Source organism: Chelonoidis abingdonii, chromosome 3, assembly GCF_003597395.2.
Source record: "Chelonoidis abingdonii isolate Lonesome George chromosome 3, CheloAbing_2.0, whole genome shotgun sequence".
In the NCBI taxonomy this organism is placed as follows: Eukaryota; Metazoa; Chordata; order Testudines; family Testudinidae; genus Chelonoidis; species Chelonoidis abingdonii.
The window spans coordinates 8,875,456-8,899,964 of NC_133771.1; the positions used below are offsets into that span (position 1 = coordinate 8,875,456).

The 24,509-nt window shown below is 41.1% G+C and overlaps 1 protein-coding gene across 6 annotated transcripts in view; it reads left to right on the plus strand.

The window, feature by feature from the left end:
• Positions 1 to 24,509, plus strand: part of MSRA (methionine sulfoxide reductase A) — a 512,726-nt gene that overhangs the window by 343,579 nt on the left and 144,638 nt on the right. For all 6 annotated transcript variants that reach the window (XM_075063595.1, XM_075063596.1, XM_075063593.1 and 3 more), the window contains one exon: positions 21,725 to 21,831. In XM_075063595.1, the coding sequence (XP_074919696.1) occupies positions 21,725 to 21,831 (107 nt within the window). The remainder of the gene's footprint in view (positions 1 to 21,724; positions 21,832 to 24,509) is intronic.

Consider the following 24,509-nt stretch of genomic DNA (forward strand, 5'->3'; position numbering starts at 1 on the left):
ATCAAATTATTTCGATCTGGCCCTATTTGTTGCCCAGTACTAGTTGAGGATCTTTCTGTTGCGCTTTGCGTTTCTGCTGGGATGTAACTATTGACTGTTTTGTGCATTTGCAATCTTCTCTTGGATCAAATTATTTCGATCTGGCCCTATTTGTTGCCCAGTACTAGTTGAGGATCTTTCTGTTGCGCTTTGCGTTTCTGCTGGGATGTAACTATTGACTGTTTTGTGCATTTGCAATCTTCTCTTGGTGCTAGAACAGGGCCTCATCCTCCCTGATTGAACTAACCTTGTTATCTCTAGCTTGCTTGCTAGCATATATATACCTACCCCTGGAAATTTCCACTACATTCATCTGACGAAGTGGGTATTCACCCACAAAAGCTCATGATCCAAAATGTCTGTTAGTCTTTAAGGTGCCACAGGATTCTCTGCTGCTTTTACAGATTCAGACTAACACAGCTACCCCTCTGATACATTCCACCTTAGTAGCCATAGAATGTTTAAACATTATAATTATTTTTTCAGTGGAAATTAATTCCAGCAGCAGAAGTGGAACGCGTCAGCTGGAGATTAGCACCTCTTCTTAAGGAAATGGAGCCGCTTAAAATAATAATTATAATACAACCACCACCAGCAGCTACTCAGATACTCCTCACATACCTATAAATAAAGTCCCCTCCCGCATCTCCTTTGTTGGGACAAAGTTCTTCCCTCTGCTGTGCAGTCATGAAGGAAACAAGCTGCTAGAGCTTGTACAGGCAGACATCACCTATGTGCAGTGGACCCATGCCTCTAGGAGGCTCCCCTCATATCCCTGCATTGCAGACAATGAAAACAGGGGCCTGGATATGCCAGAAGAGTTAGGATAGTGTGGATTCACCACTACATGGCCTCATGGGGCATCACTCATCTTGTTCCCATTCACCACCCACACATACAACTGCTGTTGATTGGGGACTGTACCTTTCAAAGCTGAGCTTCCCAGATGGAGCGTCTGCGTGGGGTGTAGCAGAAGCTCATGTTATACACAGGGAATTGGAACCAGTCAGGGTGGTGGAACTGGGGATGGGCGGGCAGTGGGAGTTAGCATCCACGCAATGGATATATTGTGGGGGCTTGCTCCTGCATAAACTTGCATTTGCATGGTAGGGTGATGGGTGCAGAATTGAGAGCAGGATCCAGAGTTGCTGAGCGCCCACCACAGCCCAGGATTGGGTAGGAACTGTCAGAACCAGCCTGGAGCATGCTACCTCCCTACCTGTCACATCTCAGTAGCTACCCTCACTCCCCCTCCTATCCCACACCCACATTCACAGCAAAGTTCCACCCTCCCTGCAACTGGTTACAGAATAAAGCAGATCCCTTTCAAGCACCTTATGCTCTGAATGATCATTGAACATCACAGCTGCAGCCTCCATTGCTGTCACTCTGGGATTGGGGAAGGATTACTCTCCATTGGTTCCTGCTGATTCTCCTTGCTCCAGATCCAGTGCAGGGCTTGGTGCAGGTGGAGGGGTTGGGAAAACTCACACAGTCCTTGACATACAAAGCAGGGCTGGCTTTGTGGAGTGAAGGTCCAAGACTTAGGTAGTAGCCAAGGAGAGATACCTGCAGTACTGTGCCTATCTCTGCCCCCACCTCCCCTTGCATTTTAGTAAGCATATGGGCAACCCCAAATTAAAAGTTGGGGGAGAGATGGCGGAATGGCCATCAGTTTTCTAGATTAGGTTTAAAACATTCTATAAAGAAAAATGAGTTCTACATTTTAAGAACTAAACAGTTCTTCTAAAATGCTGCATTCTAGACTAAATGGTCCATCATTGGAATTTAAAAACAATTAACAGATGCGATTTTCAAAAGCATTCAGTGCTGGCCTAATTCTGCTTCTAGTGTAGTCAGTGGAAAGACTCCGATTTCAATGGGGACAGAGTTAGACCAATACTGAGTGCTTTCAAAAATCCCATTCTGTATCTTCTCAGTTTCACAAAGTCACTGACAGTAACTTTACAAAATCCCATATGTATACAATCTAGCCTTGTCTGGCCCAGGGGGATGGACTGTGGGGATGTGCATGTGAAGGGTGTATGACACCTACATGGGACTGTACCAGCCTACAAGGAAATTGCATCAAATTTAGCCTTTGCTGTAGTGATAACCAATCCTGTGCCAAACAATCACAGAGAAGATGTTTGAAGGCACAGTTATTTGGAACAGCAATTAACATCGTTACACCATAAAAGCTTACAAGGCTGTTATATGTAGGGTGGCTTGTAAAATAAATGCAAATTTACAATATCAGATTATGTGCAGCTAGTCATTCAGGCTGACATTTCAATAGTTTATATTGATACAGCACTAACATAAAGTAAAAACTGTGCAAAAACATTCAGTAACGGTACGTAATATTGCACTAATGCTCTGAAATTCTAATTAAGCACTTACAAAAGTAACACAATGAACTAGGTTTTTGGACAAATTCCCTTGCTGTTGAATTATCAGTAATGTCCAGCTTTTCCTTATGTCCATTAGAAACATGTAGATGATCCCAGTCCTCTTGTTTTGCAGACTGTAAGGGCAGTTTTTTAGCTAACCAACCACAAAGTGTTCCCACATCCTTCACCACTCCAGCAACATTGTGAATTGCAGCTGAAGCTTCCACTGCTTCCTGAGATCCAGGGTTCCTATACTTCATCAAACGGAGCACAAGTACACCACGAGCCTCCTTTCTAGTATTAATAGGTTGTGCTCCATTATACTTTTCCAATATTTTTCTGGCTCTATCACAGGTTTGTCCTGTCAGAGTTTCCAATGACAAATTCGGGTAAAAAAAGCACATCATACACAATATCTGCCATTGCTTGTTCCATGGTAACATTAAAATTAAAACCCTCAAAGCTGATGGCAATATTTATCAACAAATGAACTAAAGACAATAATGAAATCATGGAAACATGGGGCCAGAAGGGACCTTCAGAAGTCATCAAGTCCAGCCCCCTGTGCTGAGGCAATAAACCTGACAGGTGTTGTCTAACCTGTTCTTAAAAACCTCCAATGATGGGGTTTTCACAACCTCCTTTGAAAGGCTATTCCAGAGCTTAACAATCCTTAAAGATGTTGCTAATATCTAACCTAAATCTCCCATGCTGTAGATAAAGCCTTTTACTTCTTGTCCGAACATGGAGAACACTTGATCACTGTCCTCTTAATAACTGCCCTTAAAATATTTGAAGACTGTCATCAGGTCCCCACTCAACTGTCTTGTCTAATATTAAAGGTGACACCTTTTTTTTTTTTTTTTTAACCTTTCCACATAGATTTTCTAAATCTTTTATTATTGTTACTGTCCTCTGGATTCTCTCCAATTTGTCCACATCTTTCCCAGAGTGAGGCATTAAGAGTTGGATACAGTACTTCCAGTGAGCCCTCACCAGTGCCGAGCAGAGTAGGACAATTACCTCCCATATCTTACCAATGGCACTCCAGAATAGTTATTAAACATTATTAGCCTTTTTAAAAACTGCATGATATTGTTGACTCATTCAATTTGTGATCCATTATAACTCAGTAGTGCTACCACCTAGCCTATTCCTCATTTTGCAGTTGTACATTTGATTTTTCCTTCATAAGTGAAGTACTTTGCACTCATCTTTGTTGAATTTCATCTTGTTGAATTCAGATCAATTCTCCAATTTATCAAGGTCAATTTGAATTCTAATTCTGTCTCTCAAAGTACTTGCAGTGCCTTGGAGTTTGGTATCATCTGCATATTTTATAAGCATACCTTCTGTAGTAAGAGGAGGCCCTGAGACATAAACACTGGTATCAGAGGCCTAGTATGAGGCCTAAGGCTTGAACTAAAGTAATGGCCAAGACTTTGCTAACATAAAGCAAAGTGAAGCTGTGAGCCAGAGGCAGGCCCTGCTCACAGAAGCTGGCAAGGAAAGGGCTGATGCTGCAAGAAGATACGTACCTAAAAGGTACTGAACACTAGAGATCAGAACATTCACATACTTGCACATTCCACACAGATAACAAGGAACAGGGCTGCCATCCAATGACAGGCGCAATAGGGTAATTATGCTATGGACAGAGTTGTTTTGTTGAGAGCGGCACTTACTAACGCTAGAGGGGTTGTACCTGCTATGTCAGAAGGGTTGCACCTCAAACGTCAGGAGTGATGTGTAACTTTTTGTACCTGTGTATAAGAATGTATCTTCTGGGGGATGTCTTTGTCCGGCCCTACGGGGCAGTGGAAAGTCCCGCCACTGACTGAGCCGAGTCCATTGACCGGGGACACTCTCTCATAGTATGTCCGGTAGACTAAGTAATCTACGGGGAACTGCAATTGTGTCCATATGGCAATAAACCTGGCCGACATGCCTTCGTACCTTACTAGACTCTGTGGTTATTGGGGGTTCTCTTCAGGTCTGCTGTGTCAGCTATCTGCGCAGAGCTGGGGCAGCACACAGAGGGAACACACGCACTCAGCCGAGTGATACCAACAAGGAGAGAGCAGAGCACCACACCGGTAGCATCTGACAACACACCTCTGACAACACCTTCCACTCCATTATCCAAGGTATTAATGAAAATATTGACCCAACCCAGGACCAACCCCAGTGGGACCCCATTAGATACATCCTCCCAGTTTGACAGCAAACGATTGATAACTACTCTTTGAGTATGGTCTTTCAACCAGTTGTGCATCCACCTTACTGTAATTTCATCTAGACCACATTTCCCTAGTATACGAAATATAGACAAAACCAAGACAAAATAAACAACAATAGGAGAAAATATAACCAATTAAAGCTTTTCCCAAGAACAGCCCACTTCAGAGCTTTTCTTCAAGTACAGTACATCTCAAAGCTTTCTCCCGAGTACAGCCCACTCATTTCATAGTTTACCTGCCTGTGAAGGGGTCCATGGCACATAATGGACAGGCAAACGAGTGGCAAGTACTCTTTTGGCTTGTCACCCTCAATTGATACCATCTCTGCCATGCAGTGGCCTGTGCCCTTCTGTGACTTGACCCTCCGGTTGGGCCACTAGTTCTGTCCACCCCTTCCAGGATACATAAAGATTTCACCAAAGGCTAGTTCCACTGTTGAGCAAGGGGTTTCAGGCTTCATGCAGCCAAAGCCTCAGAGTCAGGACTCTCTGGGATATGAGGTCTTCCTAGTCCTGGATCTCTGGTGTCAGGGATAGACTTTTCCTCTCCATCGGGGCAGGTAGGGAACTCAGGCCCACCCTCTCCACCAGGTTCCAATCCAGTGCCCAAAGGTATGTGGCTAACTCCTGAACCATGGAGTGCTATGCAGCTGCCTCCCTGGATCACTTCCTTCTAGCCTCCCCACACAAGAGAGAAGAGGCAAGACATGTAAACAAAATAAACCAAAGAATAAGTTTACAACCTTGCAAATGTCCGGAGTCCTTGTCCCTCCACAGGTCGGGTAGACCATCAGTAGCCAGGAGCCCCAGCAGCTGGGCTGCCAATAGTGGTCCTTTCACAGAGCCCAAGAGCAGAAGTCTGCTTACCTCCACCAGCAGCCTGCAGGTGAGCTACTCCACTCCCCTTTTAAGTTCCTCTTCCAGCCTGTGCATACCTTGCAGGTGTGGCAGGGCAGAGCTGCCTGGGCCCAGAGCAGCTCCTTAACCCTTCTTCTCCAGTGCAAGGCTTCTATACCCCATCACACTGCCGCAGCCTATTGTAAGTATAAAGCATACAGGACTTTAATGGCAGCCAGAAAGACTTTAAGGATCTCTTTTCCCTGCTCTCACTCAGCATTTGGATCTTTATATGAAAAATAGACCTTGAACAAAAGTTGGCAAGGAAACAAAATGTCTTCTCTAAAATATTAAGGGGACATGTTCTGCCCTACCTGCATCAACCCTTATGGACGTGTCTGTGGCTTTAAGCAAAGGGTTAATTTAATAACAGATTTCTATTGGTCTTATGTACAGTGAGCACTGCACTGACTGTCATCGGGAACATTAATTTACATCAGTCAGTCGGCAATCTAAGGTCCCAGTGCTTTTGCTTTAATATTTCATCAGGAGCCAGGAAATCTTGAGGCTTGATCAAGAATCTACACAGCATTCATGCAAGAACATGGAGTGGCTGAATTAAATAAACTGTTCAAAACAACTGAGCATTTGCTTTCTAAAATAAACAAATAAATAAATGTAGTAATTTGAACTCTCCACCATGAGAGGATATTCTGGTTAAATTGCAAGTGCTACCACAATGCTAAGTGGAAGAATTTAAGGGCCAATTCTCCACTGCTTTACACTTTGTGTAGTCATTTATCTGAGTGCAAAGTGGGTGTAAAACACTCCCCCTGTGTGATTGGACAGTTCTGATTTGGTAACATTCTGTACCTGTACTGCTCTCCTTTTACACATGTGCAGATGACTCTGGCCAAGGAAGTAGAGAATTATGCCCTGAGATAGTGAATACTCTCAGCCTGTGCAATCATGAGGCTGAAATTGAATGATTTGTTTCTCTTCCATCCTATTCCAGCTCCTAAACTCTTGTCCTATGTCTTTGTCTTTGACACTGGAAGACATATGAATTGAAATCTCTGTAAGCCTTGTATAGTGCTGATGGTGCCAGCTCATTAATGTACTGTAGCACACTGAAGAGGCTACTTTGTATTTCATGTATCTTCCCTGCAACCCAGAACCTAGAAGTCCATCAGGAACCCTCAGTCCCACGTTGTAACCCAACTCTCTTCCTGTTAACATTTTCCTCCTTTAATAATATGTGTTCTTTAGAGTTTTAGTTTCCCTTGGTAGCTTTTAAACTGTGTAGATGTAATCATTATAGTGAGTGATGACATCAAGTCATGGGTGACACGGTGCAAATGATTCTTGCTAAATAATTACATGATGAGCTGCAGGAAGGAGTTTTATTAGTCTTAACTCACAGGTATTGATTGGGGAAGGGAAAATGACCAATCGATATATCAGTTTTCTGTGAGTATAAGGCAATAAACGATGTCTCCAGAAAATTCTATAAATCACAGAGAAAATTTCATGATGAAAATAAGAGCTATGAACTACCCTTTAAAGTTTCAGTGAGCTGCACTGAAGAGAGTCACAGACTTTAGTCATTTGTCTCCATTACACTGGGGATCCTTTGAGAATTGAAAGATTGAAGAACGGCGTCGTTAGATTTTCCTTTATGGGAAGACGATGAGTGGTGTATGAGTATTACTTCCAAAATCACAAGATACAGCTTGACTCTTGAAAGAAATCCTTGGTTTGGCCAATAAAAAAAATGTCTGCTCTGCCTTATCCTTATACAGTTGTTGCACTTAAAAAATGCATTCTGTTTTGAAAGATTCTGCTGATTTTAAAGAAATTCTTCATTTTTCAAATGGGGAACAGGACTGGAACCAATAATGTATCTTAGAATGAAATGCATTTTTGAGTATGACCACTGTACTCGTCTGTCTGCCGGTGGTTGTTTTAGGTCTAGATTGTGCAACTGGATGCCCTTGGGCAAACCCCTGGGTAAATTCAATTGCAGGATAATGGGCTCCTATGATATCTAGGTGCTGGTCTTTATTATCATTATTTGTATTTTATTATAATAATGTCCAATAGCTCTGATTAGCGTCTGGGCCCCATTGTGATAGGCACTTTACAGTAAAAGAAAATATTTCTCAGATAACTATTTTCCATTTTGGATGTTTCAAAGCAGATAAATAAATTAATGGAGATATCTTATCTCCTAGAACTGTAAGGTCATCGAGTCCAGTCCCCTGCCTTCACTAGGCAGGACCAAGTACTGATTTTGCCCCAGATTCCTAAGTGACCCCCCTCAAGGATTGAACTCACAACTCTGGGTTTAATAAGCCAATACTCAAACCATTGTGCTAGCCCTCTCTCCTGGGAGCTTTAGCTGGTGTAAATCATCATAGCTCCATTGATTTAGATGGAACTGTGATTTACATGAGCTGAGGATCTGGCCCTTCAGCTTCAGAGTACATTCTTTATTTTCTTTGGCTTAGTTAGCCAGAGTATAATCAGATCCACAGCCCACATTTATATATCTAAGAGCGTGTGTGCGCCTGTGTGTGCACTTGCAAAATCCAGATACCCAAAGCACAAAGTAGTGTTGTTTATAAGTAGGGATAATATATCAGGGACAGGGAGTGGCTGGGGCAAAAACAAACTCCTTTAAGAGGTGCATCATATTTTGCACTGATACAAGATTTGCCCGGTGAATCAGAGTTATCTAAGTGTTCAGTTCTGGAAGACAGAGGGATTTCTGCAGAATCTCAGAGCAGCATGCCATTTACAGAGCAGTTTTATTTGGTGAAGATTTTGATAGTTTTTCTTACAGTTTGCCAAAGGTGAAGAAATAACCTTCTTCGAGAATGCCAGAGGCGGAATTCTCTTAGATGAGTTTATAGAAGATTTCTAAGGAAAATGAAACGTAACATGCAGTCTGTTGCAGCCAGTAGCTATTAATTTTTTTTCTCCAGTAGATCCCAAAATATCAAGTTTTGTGTTCATTTTCCTGTGAAAATGGGACCACAAAATAGTATCCACTTATGGGCCATATCATTTCTCCGAAGCAAGGAAGAATCTAGATGATTTTACAAGCATCAGCTTGTCAGACAGATGAGTTTTGGAGAGTATTCATCTCAGATATAGTATAAAATTCCATCCAGTTTGTTTTGGACACCTCCTCATCAATTACTGGGAGTGGACCACATCCACCCTAATTGAACTGGCCTTTTCAACACTGGTTCTCCACTTGTAAGGTAACTCCCTTCTCTTCATGTGCCGGTATATTTATGCTTGTGTCTGTAATTTTCAATCCATGCATCTGAAGAAGTGGTTTTTTACCCAAGAAAGCTTATGCCCAAATAAATCTGTTAGTCTTTAAAGTGCCACTGGACTTCTCGTTGTTTTTGTGGATGCAGACTAACATGGCTACCCCTCTGATAGTTTGTTCTCTGACATGTTTCTGATATGTCAAAGAAGTTCTATTTGTATGGTCAGCCACTAAAATAAGGAAAAGGCACAAGTTGCACAGTGATTATCAATGGTTTGCTTGGTTTATGCTCTTTTAAATCTATTTTATATGTATTTTAATATTTTAAAATTAGTTTTACATTTTATTGTAATATATTTTGGTTTTGGCACATTAATCTATGGCAAAGTCATGACTAATAATCTTGACTTGACTTGAATATCAAAACTGTAAGTGCTCTAAAGTAGATAATAGCTTATTTTATTTTACAAGGAATTATTTCTGGTCCCTTTTCAAGAGTTCTGCCTATTGAAATAATATTGTCTGCTCAGACAGAACCGCACTGGAAAGTCCATTGCTAAATCTCAGCTATTTGAATTGATTTATCAAGGTCAAACATTTCTTGATGAAGCTCTATTCTTCCATTAACAGGACAGTCATGCTGGTGAACTTCATATACTTCTAAGGCCAGATTCAGATTTCAGTATTCAGTGTCAGATTTCTTTGCCTCTCTGTCTCTTTCACCCACATTACGAGTACAGGGCTTTGTTTTCCAACGTTGGTATCAGTCATGAGGATTTTTCAGCCTCCGCATAACAGATAAACATTCTATCGCACTGCAAGGGGGCATTTTCACTTACCTAGATTGCATTCTGATGGATCCATATAGGAACTAGTTATGTAGTAGCAATGGTTCTCAGCTGTTTTCTTAGTGTGGACCATATCTTGATAGAGAGGTTGTCTTGTGAATGCATCCCCTACAGTTCATGATCTCATAACCTCTTGATGATTACAACAGCAACTACTTACATAGGACAGTATCTCAGGAGGATGTTTAAAAAGCAGTTACTAAAGTTAGATATTCTTAAATAAGCGGGTCTGGATAACTATTATTGAAGAGTTTTAAAAGAGCTGGCTGAGGAGCTCACTGTCTGTTAAGGCTGGTTTTGAATAAGTCATGGAACACAGAGGAAATTTCAGAAGACTTGAAAAATGCTAAGAATGAAGAATGTGGTGCCAATATTTAAAAAGTGTAAATAGGATGACTTGGGTAATTTTAGGCCAGTCAGCCTGACATCAGTCCTGGGCAAGATAAGGGAGCTGCCAGTATGAGACTTAATTAATAAAAAATTAAAGAAGGGTAATACAATTAATGTCAATCAAGCTTATGGAAAATAAATCCTGTCAAACTAAGTTGATATCTTTTTTTGTTAAAATTACAAGTTTGGTTGATAAAAGTAATAGTGTTGATGTAATATACTTAGAAATCTGTAAAACATTTGACTTGGTACCACATGACATTTTGGTTAAAAACAAAAAGATGAAATTAACACGGCATACATTAAATGGAGTAAAAACTGGCTAACTGATAGGTCTCAAAATGTAATTGTAAACAGGGAATAATCACTGAACAGGTGTGTTTCTTGGTCCTATGCTATTTAACATTTTTATTAATGACCTGGAAGGAAATGTAAAATCATAACCGATAAAGTTTGCAGATGGCACAAAAATTGGGGGAATGGAAAATAATGAACAGGATAGGTCACTAACACAGAACAATCTGGATCGCTTAGTAAGCTGGGCACAAGCAAACAGTTTAGTTTTAATATGGCTAAATAAAAATGTATACATCTAGGAACAAAAAATGTAGGCCATATTTACAGGATGGGGGACTCAATCCTGTGAAGCAATGATTGAAAAAGATTTGGGGATTGTTGTGGATAATCAGCTAAACATGAACTGCCAATGTGAGGCAGTGGCCAACATAGCTAATGTAATCCTTGCATGTATAAATGGAAATATTGAGTAGCAGTACAGAGATTATTTTACATCTGTATCTGGCACCAGTGCGACCACGGCTGGAATACTCTGTCCAGAGGGGATTCAGAGAAGGCCACGAGAATGATTAAATGATTAGAAAACATACCTTATAGTGAGACTTGAGGAGGTCAGTCTCTTTAGCTTAACAAAGAGAAGGTTAACAGGTGATTTGATTACCGTCTATAAATACGTACATGGGGAACAAATATTTGATAGTGGGATCTTCAGTCTAGCAGAGAAAGGTATAGCATGATCCAATGGCTGAAAGTTGAAACTTGACAAATTCCGACTGTAAATAAGGTGTAAATTTTGAACAGTGTGAGTAATTAATCATTGGATCAATTTACCACAGGTTGTAGTGGATTCTCCATCACTGGCAATTTTAAAATCAAGATTGGATGTTTTTCTAAAAGATCTGCTCTAGGAATTGTTTTGCTGAACAATATTGTCTCATTGTGTCCTTGTACACTCCCATCTTATACTTAGACTGGATGCTCTTCGGGGCAGGGACTGACTTTTTGTTCTGTGTTTGTATACTGCCTAGCACTGTGGGGTCCTGGTTCATGACTGGAACTCCTAGGTGCTATGATACTACTAGTGGTAATGATTATATAGTTCTCTTGCAGAAATCAAAAAGTCTCTGACGTTGTGGAAGAAAGGGATTTCAGCTTGGATCTCTCACTTTCCAGAGTGTGCCCTAACCACTAGGCCGTGCAATAGTCTGGAGCAGGTCTCTCTCACTGTCTCCTGTTGAAGCTATGCCGCTATGTATACCTATGAACTGGAGCAGAGAGACTGTACTGTGGGTCTCCTACCTCTCAAGTCAGTGCCCTAATCTCTGAGCTCTAGAGTCGTTCTCGTGGAGGCTCAAAGAATATGTCATTATTTCTACACAGTGGAAAAGTCCAATAGGAGAGATAGAGAGAGGCTGGTCTTACAATATCCCATAGCTCAGTGGTTAGACTACTTTCCTAGGAAGTGGGTTACCTGCATTCGAATCTCTTTTCCATTTCAAGCAGGAGGGGAATTGAACCTGGGTCTTCCATCTCCTGTATGAATGCTGTAAACCCTGTGCAAAACGGTGTTAGGACACTCCTCCATTTTTCTTGAGAAACAACTGACCTGGCTCACACACCTAGCTCCACAATAGGGTCCACAGATGTGACTCCCAAGTGGAGATAGGCATGTCCCTCTGATTTGCAGTTAGGTGCTTAAGTCCCTTTAAGAGGTGAGTCTTAGGACACACACCCCTTCTTGGAATTTCTTACTGGCTAACTTAGGTGTCACCCTGCTCAGCATGCTGCCTTCTATGAATTCCCTTTTAGAATCCTGATTCTCCCCATGCATTGCCTAGGGAGCTTGGTCACAGGACTTCCCCAGAATAATTCCTGTTTGAACCAGATCAGATCTTCTAGGAAAAAAACCCATCCAATCTTGGTTTTAAAATGGCCAGTGACTTGTTCCAATGGGTAATTACCTTCACTGTTAAAAATTTACTCCTTATTTGCAGACTGCTGGCTTGCATTGGTGTGCTTCTCATTATGGGTTTCCCAAGCTTTTCTCTCATGTGAGGCATCAGGTATTCTGATGATATGGCTTTACCTGGATATTTTATTATTATTCTGTTTTACCAACAAGTTCTACAGACTCAGGTCTGAAATTCCTCATTTTGAAATGAAGCTTCTCCCTGACATGTAACTGTGTCTTAAAGAGCAAATGATATTTTACAGCTTAGATGATAAAAATTGTCACTGAAGAAGCTGGAAGGGAGCCAGAGAAGAGCTACACCGAGGGAGGTAGATTGTTCTTTAGTACAGGGGATGAGTCTGATAGTTTAGATCTCCTAAAGGAGTTGAGGTTTGTGGTTAGGAATTTTCTTCATATGTCCATGGGGGTGTGTTAAATGTGTGTGTGTGGGGAAAAACCTTCATATTTGTATATGTTATAAACTTTCCGGTATTGGATAATATAGGTCTTGGGCTGACATTGAAACTACAACTACTTGTGAAGAAGGGGTGTTTGCTTCTCCTTATCTTTGAATGATTCCTTGAGAAGTGGCTTCCTGACATGTACAAGCAATAGACCATATTCTGACTTCATTCATACCATTGTAAATCTAGAGTAACTCATTGACATCAGTGAAGTTACTGTGGATTCCCTTTGGTGTAACTAAAATGAAATTCTGACCCATTATAGAATCATAGAAATGTAGGGGAGGAAGGGACCTTGAGAAGTCATGAAGTCCAGCCCCCTGTGCTGAGGCAGGACCAAGTAAACTGAGACCATCCCTGACAGGTATTTGTCCAACCTGTTCTCAGAAACCTCCAGTGATGGAGATTCCCTTGGACACTTATTCTAGAGTTTAAGTGCACTTATAGTTAGAAATATCTAATTAAATTTCTCTTGCTGTAGATTAAGACCATTATTTCGTATCCTATCTTCAGTGGATATGGAGAGCAATTAATCTCCTTCAAATGTGTTAAGGTCTATTATAAAGAGGAAGACTTTTCCACCTCAGTCTTCTTTTCTCAAGAGTAAACATACAGTAACTCCTCACTTAACGTTGTAGTTATATTCCTGAAAAATGCGACCTTAAACGAAATGATGTTATGCAAATCCAATTTCCCCTTAAGAATTAATGTAAATAGGGGGGGTTAGATTCCAAGGAATTTTTTTTAACCAGACAAAAGACTATATTATATATATATATATATATATATATACAGAGTATAAGTTTTAAACAAACAATTTAATACTGTACATAGCAATAATGATTGTGAAGCTTGAGGTGGTGGAGTCACAGAGTGGGATATTTCCCAGGGAATGCCTTACTGCTAAATGATGAACTAGCACTCTGCTGAGCCCTCAGGGGTTAACCCATTGTTGTTAATTGTTGCCTCACACTCTACGAGGCAGCACGAATGGAGGGAAGGGAGACAGCATGGCAAACAGAAACACACACCCTGTGTGTGTGTGAGGGAGAGATGAGCATTTCCCCTTTAAGTATGCTGTACCATTCTAAGTAGGTTGCCTTTTTAAGTAGACCAGGAAGTTGAGACAGCAGCTGCTGCCAGCAAACTCCCTCCGTCCTGAGCCCTGTCGTGTCCCCCCTGTTCTGTGGAGATGGAGTAAGCAGAGGGCAGGAGCAGGGAGGAGGGGGGGCACCCTGACATTAGCCCCCCTGTTTCCCCTCCCCTGCACAGCAAGCAGGAGGCTCGGGGAGCAACTGCAAGGCAGAGGGCTGGAGCAGCACACAGCAGTGAGGGGAGGGACAGCTGAACTGCTGGCAACTGATAGCCTGCTGGGTGGCTGCCGCACAGGGAACTTAGGGGAGCGGGGAGCTGATAGGGGGGCTGCTGGTCCACCCTGGTTCCAAGCCCCCACCAGCTAGCTCCAAGGGGCTGCTCTTTCTGCAAGCAGTGAACAAAGCAGGCAGCTGCCAAACAATGTAATAAGGGAGCATTGTGTGATTTTAAATGAAATGTTCTCCAATTAATCAGCAAGGTAACAACGAAACAACGTTAACCGGGATAACTTTAAGTGAGGAGTTACTGTACCCACTTTTTTTAACCTTTCCTCATGGGTCATGTTTTCTGAACCTTTTGTCGTTGTTGTTGCTCTCCTCTGGACTCTCTCCAGTTTGTCCACATCTTTCCTAAAATGCGGTGCCCAAAATTGGACACAGTATTCCCAGTGAGGCCTCACCGGTGCCGAGTAGAACAAGACTGTTATCTCCCGTGTCTTAAATATGACACTTCTGTTAATACACCCTAGAATGGTATCAGCCTTTTTTGCAACTGCATCACATTGTTGACTCCTGTTCAATTTGTGATTACCTTAACCAAAACCTCATTTTAAGTCTCACATGTATAAAGCATTGGTGTTGCTAGAATCAATGGCAAAGAGTGTTAAAAAAGCTAAAATAAGGCCTGCTTTGGAATTACTGGTACAAAGTCTCTTCCAATAGCGTTAGCATTTCTGTTACATTAATTGTTCATATTTCTGAATTCGTATCTGAAGTTTTACGTATACACAGAAAGAGAGTGAGAGCTGTAATGTCATGATGGACAAAGCAATTAAGACTCTGCTCAGAAAAGAGAGCAGAGTTAACCACAGATGACATTGTGGGATACTTAAATAGCACATTTCCCATCATTTTTTGATTGAATATATCTTCTCTTAAACAAAGACAGGATTGTTAAGATCAGTCATCCCACAGCAGTTGTTTAGTAAATTGAATTTCTTGCCTCGTTTGTTACTTAGCGGATTAATGGATTTCAACAAGTAATAGTTGCCAAAGGGCTTTAAAAATCAGTGAAGCTCCCTTGACAACAAAGGCTGGACATATAAAATACATTAGAAATAACAATATCAGCAGCAGTGACATGTGAGAGATATATGGATCTGTACACAGAATCTGTATTATACCTTAGAATTATGTCTACGTGGCATAGTTGGCATTCACTTTTCACCTCTGGAGACCTAATGGAATCCATTAAATTACAAGAGAAAATAACTTGTCTAGAACTTAGTAGGTAATTGGTCACATTACAAAGCTGCTAGTACTACTGACAATTCCTGTTCAGGAGAGGCCCTTGTCTGGGCTAGCAGGTGGCGGTACAGGGAAAGCTGAGTTCATAGATTTCAAGGTGAGGAGGGACCATTGTGGTCACCTACTCATACCTTCTGCACAATACAAACCAAAACCCCATATGCAATAATTTCTGCATCAAGCCCATAACTTCTGTTTGAATTATAGTATATCTTTAGGTAGACGCCCTATCTTGATTTAAAGACTTCAGGTAATGGAAAATGCACTATATCCGTAGGTAGGTTGTTCCAGAGGTTAATTAGCCTCACTTAAAGTGTACGCTTATTTCTCATCTGAATTTGTCTAGCTTCAGCTTTCAACCATTGAATCTTTTTATGCCTTTTTCTGCTAGATTAAAGAGCTGTTTGCTGTCAGAAATCTCTTCCTCATGCAGGTACTTGTAGATTGTGATCAAGACATTTCTTAACCTTCTCTTTGATCAACTCAATTGATTGAGCTTCTTATGTCTCTAACAATAAAGCATGTCTTTTAGTCCTCGAATTAGTCTTGTAGCTCTTTTCCGAAAACTTTCCAATTTTTGAACATCCTTTCTGAAATGTGAATGCCTGAACTGAATGTGGTATAACTGGTAATAGTCTCACTAAAGTTGTATAAGTAGTTAATAACACCACCCTCATTAATATTTCTCTATTTATACATTCAAGGAACTCATTTACCTTCTTAGCTACAATACTTACTCAGAGGCTTATGTTCAGTGATCCCTTAAGTCAGCGTTTCTCAAACTAGGGCCGCCACTTGTTCAGGGAAAGCCCCTGCTGGGCCGGGCCGGTTTGTTTACCTGCTGCATCCACAGGTTTGGCCAATCATGGCTCCCACTGGCCGCGGTTCGCTGCTCCAGGCCAATGGGGGCTGCAGGAAGTGGTGCGGGCTGAGGGACGTGCTGGCCACTCTTCCCGCAGCCGCCATTGGCCAGACACGGCAGGTAAACAAAGCAGCCTGCCAGGGGCTTTTCCTGAACAAGCGACGGCCCTAGTTTGAGAACCACTGTTCTAGATCATTGATAAAGTTATTGAATAGCATTGGGTCAAGAACATATCCCTGCTGATGCCTCTAGAAACAACTCCATTGGATGACAATTTCCCATTTATATTTATTGTTTGTGATCTATCACTTAGCCAGTTTTGAATCCATTTTTACATGGACTACATTGATTTTTGTATAGTGCAGACTTCTTTATCTGAGTGTCAGATTGGCAAAGTTGGCTGCATGAGGAAACTTGCCCAGCATGTATCTGTTCTATGCCTGACTCTAACTATTGCCACTTTCACCAGCACCATATTTTTAAAACATCCTCACACACATAACTTTGCCAATTAACTGAGGAATATATGTACTACTTATCAGAATATAATATTAAGCAGTCCATGAAGACTGTAAATATCACATATCAGTTTCCCCCCACTATTTAAAAAACAAAAACTGAAAACATGACTTTTTCAAGCCTTTGCATTTATACTCGCTGTCATCATTCAGAGGCAGCCTTTAAAATGGCACTACCTCTGTAAGTTCTTGAAATATTTTAGCCAGACTGTATCTGATGTTTCTAATTGTTCTGCTTTTTAAAGCCTTTGTTCTGCTTTAATAGGTAGCAGGTTTAAAACAAACATGAGAAAGTATTTTTCACACAACACACTGTCGACCTCTGGAACTTCTTGCCAGAGGGTGTTGTGAAGGCCAATACTATAATGGAGTTCAAAAGGGAGCTAGATAGATTCATGGAAGATAGGCCCATCAATGGCTATTGGGCAGGAATGATGTCCCTAGCCTCTGTTTGCCAAAAGCTGGAATTGGGTGACAGGGCATGGATCACTTGATGATAACCTGTCTGTTCATTCCGTTTGGGTCACCTGCCATTGGTCATTGTCAGAGGACAGGATACCGGGCTTGATGGATTTTTGGTCTGACCTGGTATGGCCATTCTTATGTTCTTATGCTTCTTAGCAGGGATAAGGGAGTTAAAATGGGATTATATTTTAATATATGATGAACAGACTTATTGTAGTTTATTAATTATTACTTATAAGTAGTAATTAGTATTAGGTCAAATCCTTAAGTCTTTATTCAGATTTTATTGAGTAGGGACTGAAAAATGAGGATGGGGGAAATAACAGAAAACGTGGAAATGGCAGAAGTGCTAAATGACTTTTGTTTCAGTTTTCACCAAAAAGTTTAGATAGGTTACTTAACGAATGCCAGTGAACATGAGGTAGGATCAGAGGCTAAAATAGGGAAAGAACAAGTTAAAAATTACTTAGATACGTTAGATGTTTTGAAGTCACCAGGGCCTGATGAAATACATCTTAGAATACTCAAGGAGCTGGCTGAGAAGATATTTGAGCCATTAGTTATTATCTTCAAAAAGTCATGGAAGACAGGAGAGATTCCAGAGTACTGGAAAAGGGTAAATATAGTACCCATTTATAAAAAGGGGAGTAAGGACAACCCGGGGATTTACAGACCATTCAGCTTAACTTCAGTACCTGGAAAAATAATGGAGCAAATAATTAAGCAATACATTTGCAGACACCTCAAAGATAATAAGGTGATAAATAACAGTCAGCATGGATTTCTCAAGAACAAATTGTGTCAAACCAACCTAATAGCTTTCTTTGACAGGGTAACAAGCCTTGTGGATAGGGGAGAAGTGGTAGATGTGGTATATCATGACTTTAATAAGGCTTTTTATCCTGTCTTGCATGACCTTCTCATAAAGAAACTAGGGCAATACAATCTAGATGGAGCTACAATGAGGTGGGTGCAAAACTTGTTGGAAAACCATTCCCAGAGAGTAGTTAGAGGTTCACAGTGAAGCTAGAAGGACATACCAAGTCGGGTTCTGCACGGATCAGTTCTGGATCTGGTTCTGTTCAATATCTTCTTCAATGATTTAGACAATGACATAGAGCAGGGGGTCTCAAACTTCATTGAATTCATTCCGACAAAAAAATTCCTACAAGACCCAAGGAGGGGGGATCGAAGACTGAGCCCACCTGAGTCACTATCACCCCTGGCAGGAGGACCAAAGCCGAAGCCAAAGCTGCTGCCACGGTTGAGGGAGCCAAAGCTTGAACCTCACTGCTCTGGGTTGGGGGACCGGAACCAAATCCCCAGGGCTTCAGCCAAGGTGTGGGGCCTGTAACCTGAGTTCTGCCACCTCGAGCCGAAACCTTCTAGTTTCAGCAACAGGCGGCAGGACTTGGGCTTGAGCTTTGGCCCTTGGCAGTGGGGCTCGGGCTTTGGCCCCAGAGGGTGGGGCTTGGGCTTCAGCCCTGGGCCCCAGCAAGTCTAACGCCAGCCCTGGCGACCCAGTTAAAACTGGATCACGACTCACTTTAGGCAGGGGTCTCAAAGTCCTGGCCTGCGGGCCATCTGCGGCCCAAGAACCTCCCCACTGCGGCCCGTGGAGGAGAGACGCAGGCAGACACGCTGCCAGCAATGTTTATTGCAGGCATTGCCCCCTGCAGCTCCCATTGGCTGGGGGAGAGGGACAGCGATATCATCATTAGTAGCTGGGCAGAGTCAGCCACGGAGGCAGCATCATTTTTTCCCACAATGAATATAAACAAGTCAAACTACTGAACACAACTATCTGATGCACACCTGGCTGCAATCCTGAAAGTTTCAACTGCTCAGTCACTGAGGCCAAACATCAACAAACTGACAGAGCTGAAGCATTGCCAGGTGTCTGGCAAACACTAAAAACTCTCTGGCAGGTGAAGAATTGTATCAGGTTGTATGACAGTTTTATTATTTCTAAGAAATTCGAAATAAAAATTACAATATAAATATTTTCTTTTCTGAACACCATTTTTGGTGACATTATTGGCCTGCTGGGAGGATTTGAAGACTGGCGCTGGCACTAAGATAAATTGAATTTGAGACCCTGCTTTAGGATCCCGACCCACAGTATGAGAATCACTGGAATAGAGAGTACACATATAAAGTTTGTGGACGATACCATGCTGAGAGAGGTTGCAAGTACTTTAGAAGATTAAAATTCAAAATGATCTGGAGAAATAGTCTGAAGTAAATGGGATGAAATTCAATAAGGAGATATGCAAAGTACTCCTCTTAGGAAGGAACAATCAGTTGCACACATACAAAATGGGAAATGACTGACTAGGAAGGAGTACTGCAGAAATGGATCTGGGGGTGATAGTGGATCACAGCTATGAGTCAACAGTGTAATACCATTGCAAAATAAGCAAACTTCATTCTGGGATGTATTAGCAGGAGTGTTGTAAGCAAGACACAAGAAGTAATTCTTCTGCTCTGCTCTGCACTGTTTAGCTCTCAACTGGAATTTTGGGATCCACATTTTAGGAAAGATGTGAACAAATTGGAGACATTCCAGAGAAGAGCAACAACAATTATTAAAAGTCTCGGAAACATGACCTATGAGGGAAGATTGGGTTTGTTTAGTCTGGCGAAAAGAAGACTGGTGGGGGAACATGATAGCAGTTTTCAAGTACATAAAAGGTTGATACAAGCAGGAGGAAGAAAAATTGTTCTCTTTAACCTCTGAGGATAGGACAAGAAGCAGTGGGCATAAATTGCAGGAAGGGAGGTTTAGGTTGGACATTAGGAAAAACTTTTTAACTGTCATGGTGGTTAAGCACTGGAATAAATTGCCTAGGGAGGTTGTGGAATCTCCATCATTGGAGATTTTTAAGAGCAGGTTAGACAAACACCTGTCAGGGATGGTCTAGAAGATAATACGTAGTCCTGCCTTGAGTTCAGGAGACTGAACAAGAAGACTTCTCGAGGTCCCTTCCAATCCTGTGATCCTGTGAAATGATATCAGGATTCATCCCATTTCTAAGTTTAGGAGATAGAAGCTAACCTTGATCCTGAAAACATGTATATGAATCACTCTACTCACACAACTAGCCCCATGGAATGGAGAGTAAAGGGACTATTCCACTGAATACAGTTGCTCATGTATGTAAGCATTTAAAGGATTGAGCTTCTGAAGGCCAAATTCTTGATGTTATTGACTGTCTACCACTAGGATTTGGTCTTATATTAGCATTGTGTCCTTTACTCTGCATATATTCTTTGTCAAATTAATGCATGTATGTTGCAAAGGTACTCTTACAGTGGAGACCTCTTGAATACCTTGGTGTTTGTGCCTTTCCCTACTTGCTCTACTACAAAATCTTAAATACTAGGCTTTTCCAGCATCAGTAACTGACCACCACAACTACAGGTCTCATGAAACACCGCTGTGCTTTGTTATATCCCTTCAGCAGGCCACAGCCTGGAGCGTAATTTACATCCTATTTACAGTTGGTAGCCAGCTTCCCCCACTCGCACTGGGAGGAGGGTACAGTAGCCAGTCCTGCTACTCTCCTTCTGAGCACTTCCTTCCTGTCTGTTTATATAGTCCCAGCTGGGGGGTTACTTCCACCCAATTACTCTGTCAGGTGTATCTGTACTCAGTTAATTGACACCCTCTTCCAACTGCCTGTCTTTCAGTCAGGTCCCAATTAATGTACACTGATGGAGAGCTGAGTGACAAGATGCTGAGTGCTTGGTTTTATTCTCAAAAGGAATTCAATATGAAACAACACAAACTCCAGCCAAACCTTCTCGCCAGGCTTGGCTCCCTACAGGATTCTGCCTCCAGGGTTTGTTCAGCCTAGATCCTTTCTCTGTAAAGGGGCATTCCCATCTCCCCTACTTCCAGGTGAGATGATGAGCCAGCTGCAGCTATGACTCAGCAAAATACATGTAACAGTTTTTCACAAGATGATCAACATTTTTTAACAGGATCATCACTCAGTTACAGAGTAGGGTTGTCAGCCTCTTCCAGTGCATTGCAAACTTTTTCCTCAGCAAAATGTAATCCTTCTTTTGAGGAAAATTTTTAAGCCCTTGTCAAAACCAAAAAGATTTGAATGTCTGCATGATGCAAAATAAGTGTTTTAGGAGTATCTTGATTGCAGTAAAATGAACTAAGCACATAATATGTCTCCAGCTCATTGATGTTTTTACGGCTTTACGTCTATATTTGACTGCTTATGTGATTTACCAAAACATAATATGCTTATATTTAATGTACATCCCATTTAAATGGAGATATCAAAATAGAATCACTTCATGTCTATTTAAGCAAGAAAAGAATGGACTTGCTAAAAATACCAATTGTATACGCCTACAAAAGACTGTGGAGAAATAGAGAATCGGCTAGTCCAGATGCACGGACTCTGTTAAAATTAGGTCTATTGAATCATTACACTGCAATCCTATTAGATAAGAAGCCTGATCCTAATGGTTCACTGTGCTTCTTCTCTCCCCAGGAATGAGGCAAGGTAATGACTTTGGCACGCAGTATCGCTCGGCCATCTACACGTTCTCTCAGGAACAGATGGAAGCTGCTCTGCGATCTAAAGAGGATTATCAAAAGGTAATATTGGATAGGATGTGGAATTAGCCTGTGCATGATCAGAGTTGAAGGGAAATTGGAAATGAGCACAGAAGGTGAGCTCATGTTCTGTGTGTTTGCTGCATATTATTCCTTTCACTATTCACTGTATGTTGTGCTTATTTTAAGTTTTAAGTTTGAATTGTTATAAAAGTTTTCGTGAATCATCTTGGTGGCTTTCTGCTGAATTGTTTAGTTACTTTTCTGGCAGAAAATGTCAATGTTTTCGTCTTAAAATACAGACTATGTGGATGTGCCAAAACAAAACCCAGGGACCGAAAGTCTATGCAAATCTCAACTTTGCAGTTGGTCCCTATTCCTATAATGGTTCAAAGCAAACCTCAAATCCAAGCACTCATGGAATTTGGGGAAGTTTGGATCCAGATTAGCACGCTGCCTCTCAAGGCCATCTCTAATTGTGTGTTTCAGTCTTTAAAATATATCTGTAGTGTATTCAGCCATCCATTCCATGCCTGCTTAGTCCAGGTGTGACTTGAGGGAGACTTGCAGTCTATCGTATGACTTAGGGAGGCCCTCTGTGCTGACATTAGACGACACAGCATTTGTTTAATGTGAGAGATAGGGAGAAAGAGAAAACTACAGACTCTTTCAACTTGAACAGCTCCCGTGAACATTGGCATATGAATTAACGACATTTGGGTTCTGGCTTTGTCTATCATAAGAAATCCTATAGGAATCAGATCGACAAAAGGCAGCAGAATTAAGATATCTTAGAAGATGCTACTTTGCAAAATAGTAAGATGATTAAAGGGACACTCCTGAAGAACATAAGCTAACTCTCCAGCTTTATTTAAATGTGTATGTCCATGTTGTGAGATCCCTCTAGTTTTCATATGTTCACCATGGTTGTGAATAGGCAGTTATTGAAATGTTCATTGTCGGCCTATTCCATTTTTAATTTGCAAATTTTCATCATGTACAATCATGATATAACCTAATCCTCTGTTTTTTTATTGTTGTTTTATCAAAGATTCTTAGCAGTGTTATAGCTCTTGATATGAAGGATCTGACAATTTTTTTTTTTCAAGATCCAGAATTTTTTTGAAAAATGTTGACTGTGTATGTTTCCTTTTGAACAGTTGACCTAAATGGTGTCCCACTGTGGAAGCTAAGTTCACAATCCAACTGTTGCAATTGATGGTATAAGGTGTCATTGTAGAATGATGTTAATGTTTTAGGTTTCTCTCTCCAGTTTTCCTCCATACAGTATTTCTCCACTGTGACAGCATTTAGAACGTCACTCAACATCTCTGTATAGAGCATTCAGCTTCTTGTGATGTAGGAACACAGGGATTGCTACCAGATCAGCCTAGAGGTCTCGCCAGTACAATATCTGGTCTTTGATAGTGACCAGAACCAGAGGCTGCAGAGAAAGGTGTCAAAATTCCTATAATGGGCAATTATGGAGTACTCTGCTATTATGCAATTATGACATAACGCCATGTTGCAGATTAGCTAGCAAGTGGTGTTCAGAGAATGGGACCTTTCACATCTCCCTTCCAGGAAGAAAGGTCATGTCACTTACACAGGGGACTCACTAGAGGATGAATATGTTGAAGAACAAGAATATTGGAGGACTAGAACTTAGGTATTATGGTGATAGGTGCTTTAGAGGTGCTGGTAGATGAGATAGAAAGACAAGAAGTCCTTCAAGAATATTTAATATTAATACAGTAGGGAGCTGAAGTGTTAAGGAATAAAAAACAAACCAGAAGTATATGCTAGTCCGAATGGGAGGCTGTAGCTATTGAGCTATATATATAGTGGGTCTGATTTTATAACTGCTTGGATGCACAAAATTACGCATACAGTTGACTACTTTGCATATGCAATTGCCAGGGTCTGATCTGAAAATCACTGCTTTGAACATGCAAATAACCAGTTTCCAAATGGCTGCTAACACCTTAGTAACTGTGAATGCAAATTGTGTGCTATTGCCTACCTATTTTTGCAGTAGTTGCACCCACATAAGTATAGATCTGAAACCGCCCGAGGTTCTCTCTCTGTGTACAAAGTGGCTGCTGAAGTTTATTTCTTCATATATACCTTATAGAACTTGGTGCTACTTATTGTTACTTTGGACCCAGGCCTTTTCTGACTTGCTTTCTTTTCTCTTCTGCTCACAGCAGTTGAGCCATATCACAATATGAGTCTTACAGCTTTCTGTTTGCTCTCCCAAAGCTGTGAGTGTCACCAAACTGATACTAACTTGAAAGCAAAATCACAGTACAAAACAGTGTAACATAATGCTATGTGAACTGCCATCTCTACAGCCGAATTTCCTAATGGCACAGTTTATAAAAACCTAGCTTGTTTGAAGTCTATTAGTTTAGATGGAAAGTGCATATAATTTGTCTATTAATATAATTAGGCACAAATACGTAACTGATATCCTTCATAGTTTGTTTCTGCACTGGGAAGGTGACTCAGAAAAAGGTGACTAGTCAGTCAATTACTCTGCTACTCAACAAACATGTACTGTAGTTACCAGAGCAACTGCCATATCATCTATAGTAGCACTGTAGTTATGGTTAACCTCTTGTGCTGAGAAAGCAGTGACCCATTCTGTTATTTTGTAGGAACCTTTTTTTCCCTTTGATTTGCATTGCATTATTTTTAAGGTAAATATATACTGTAAA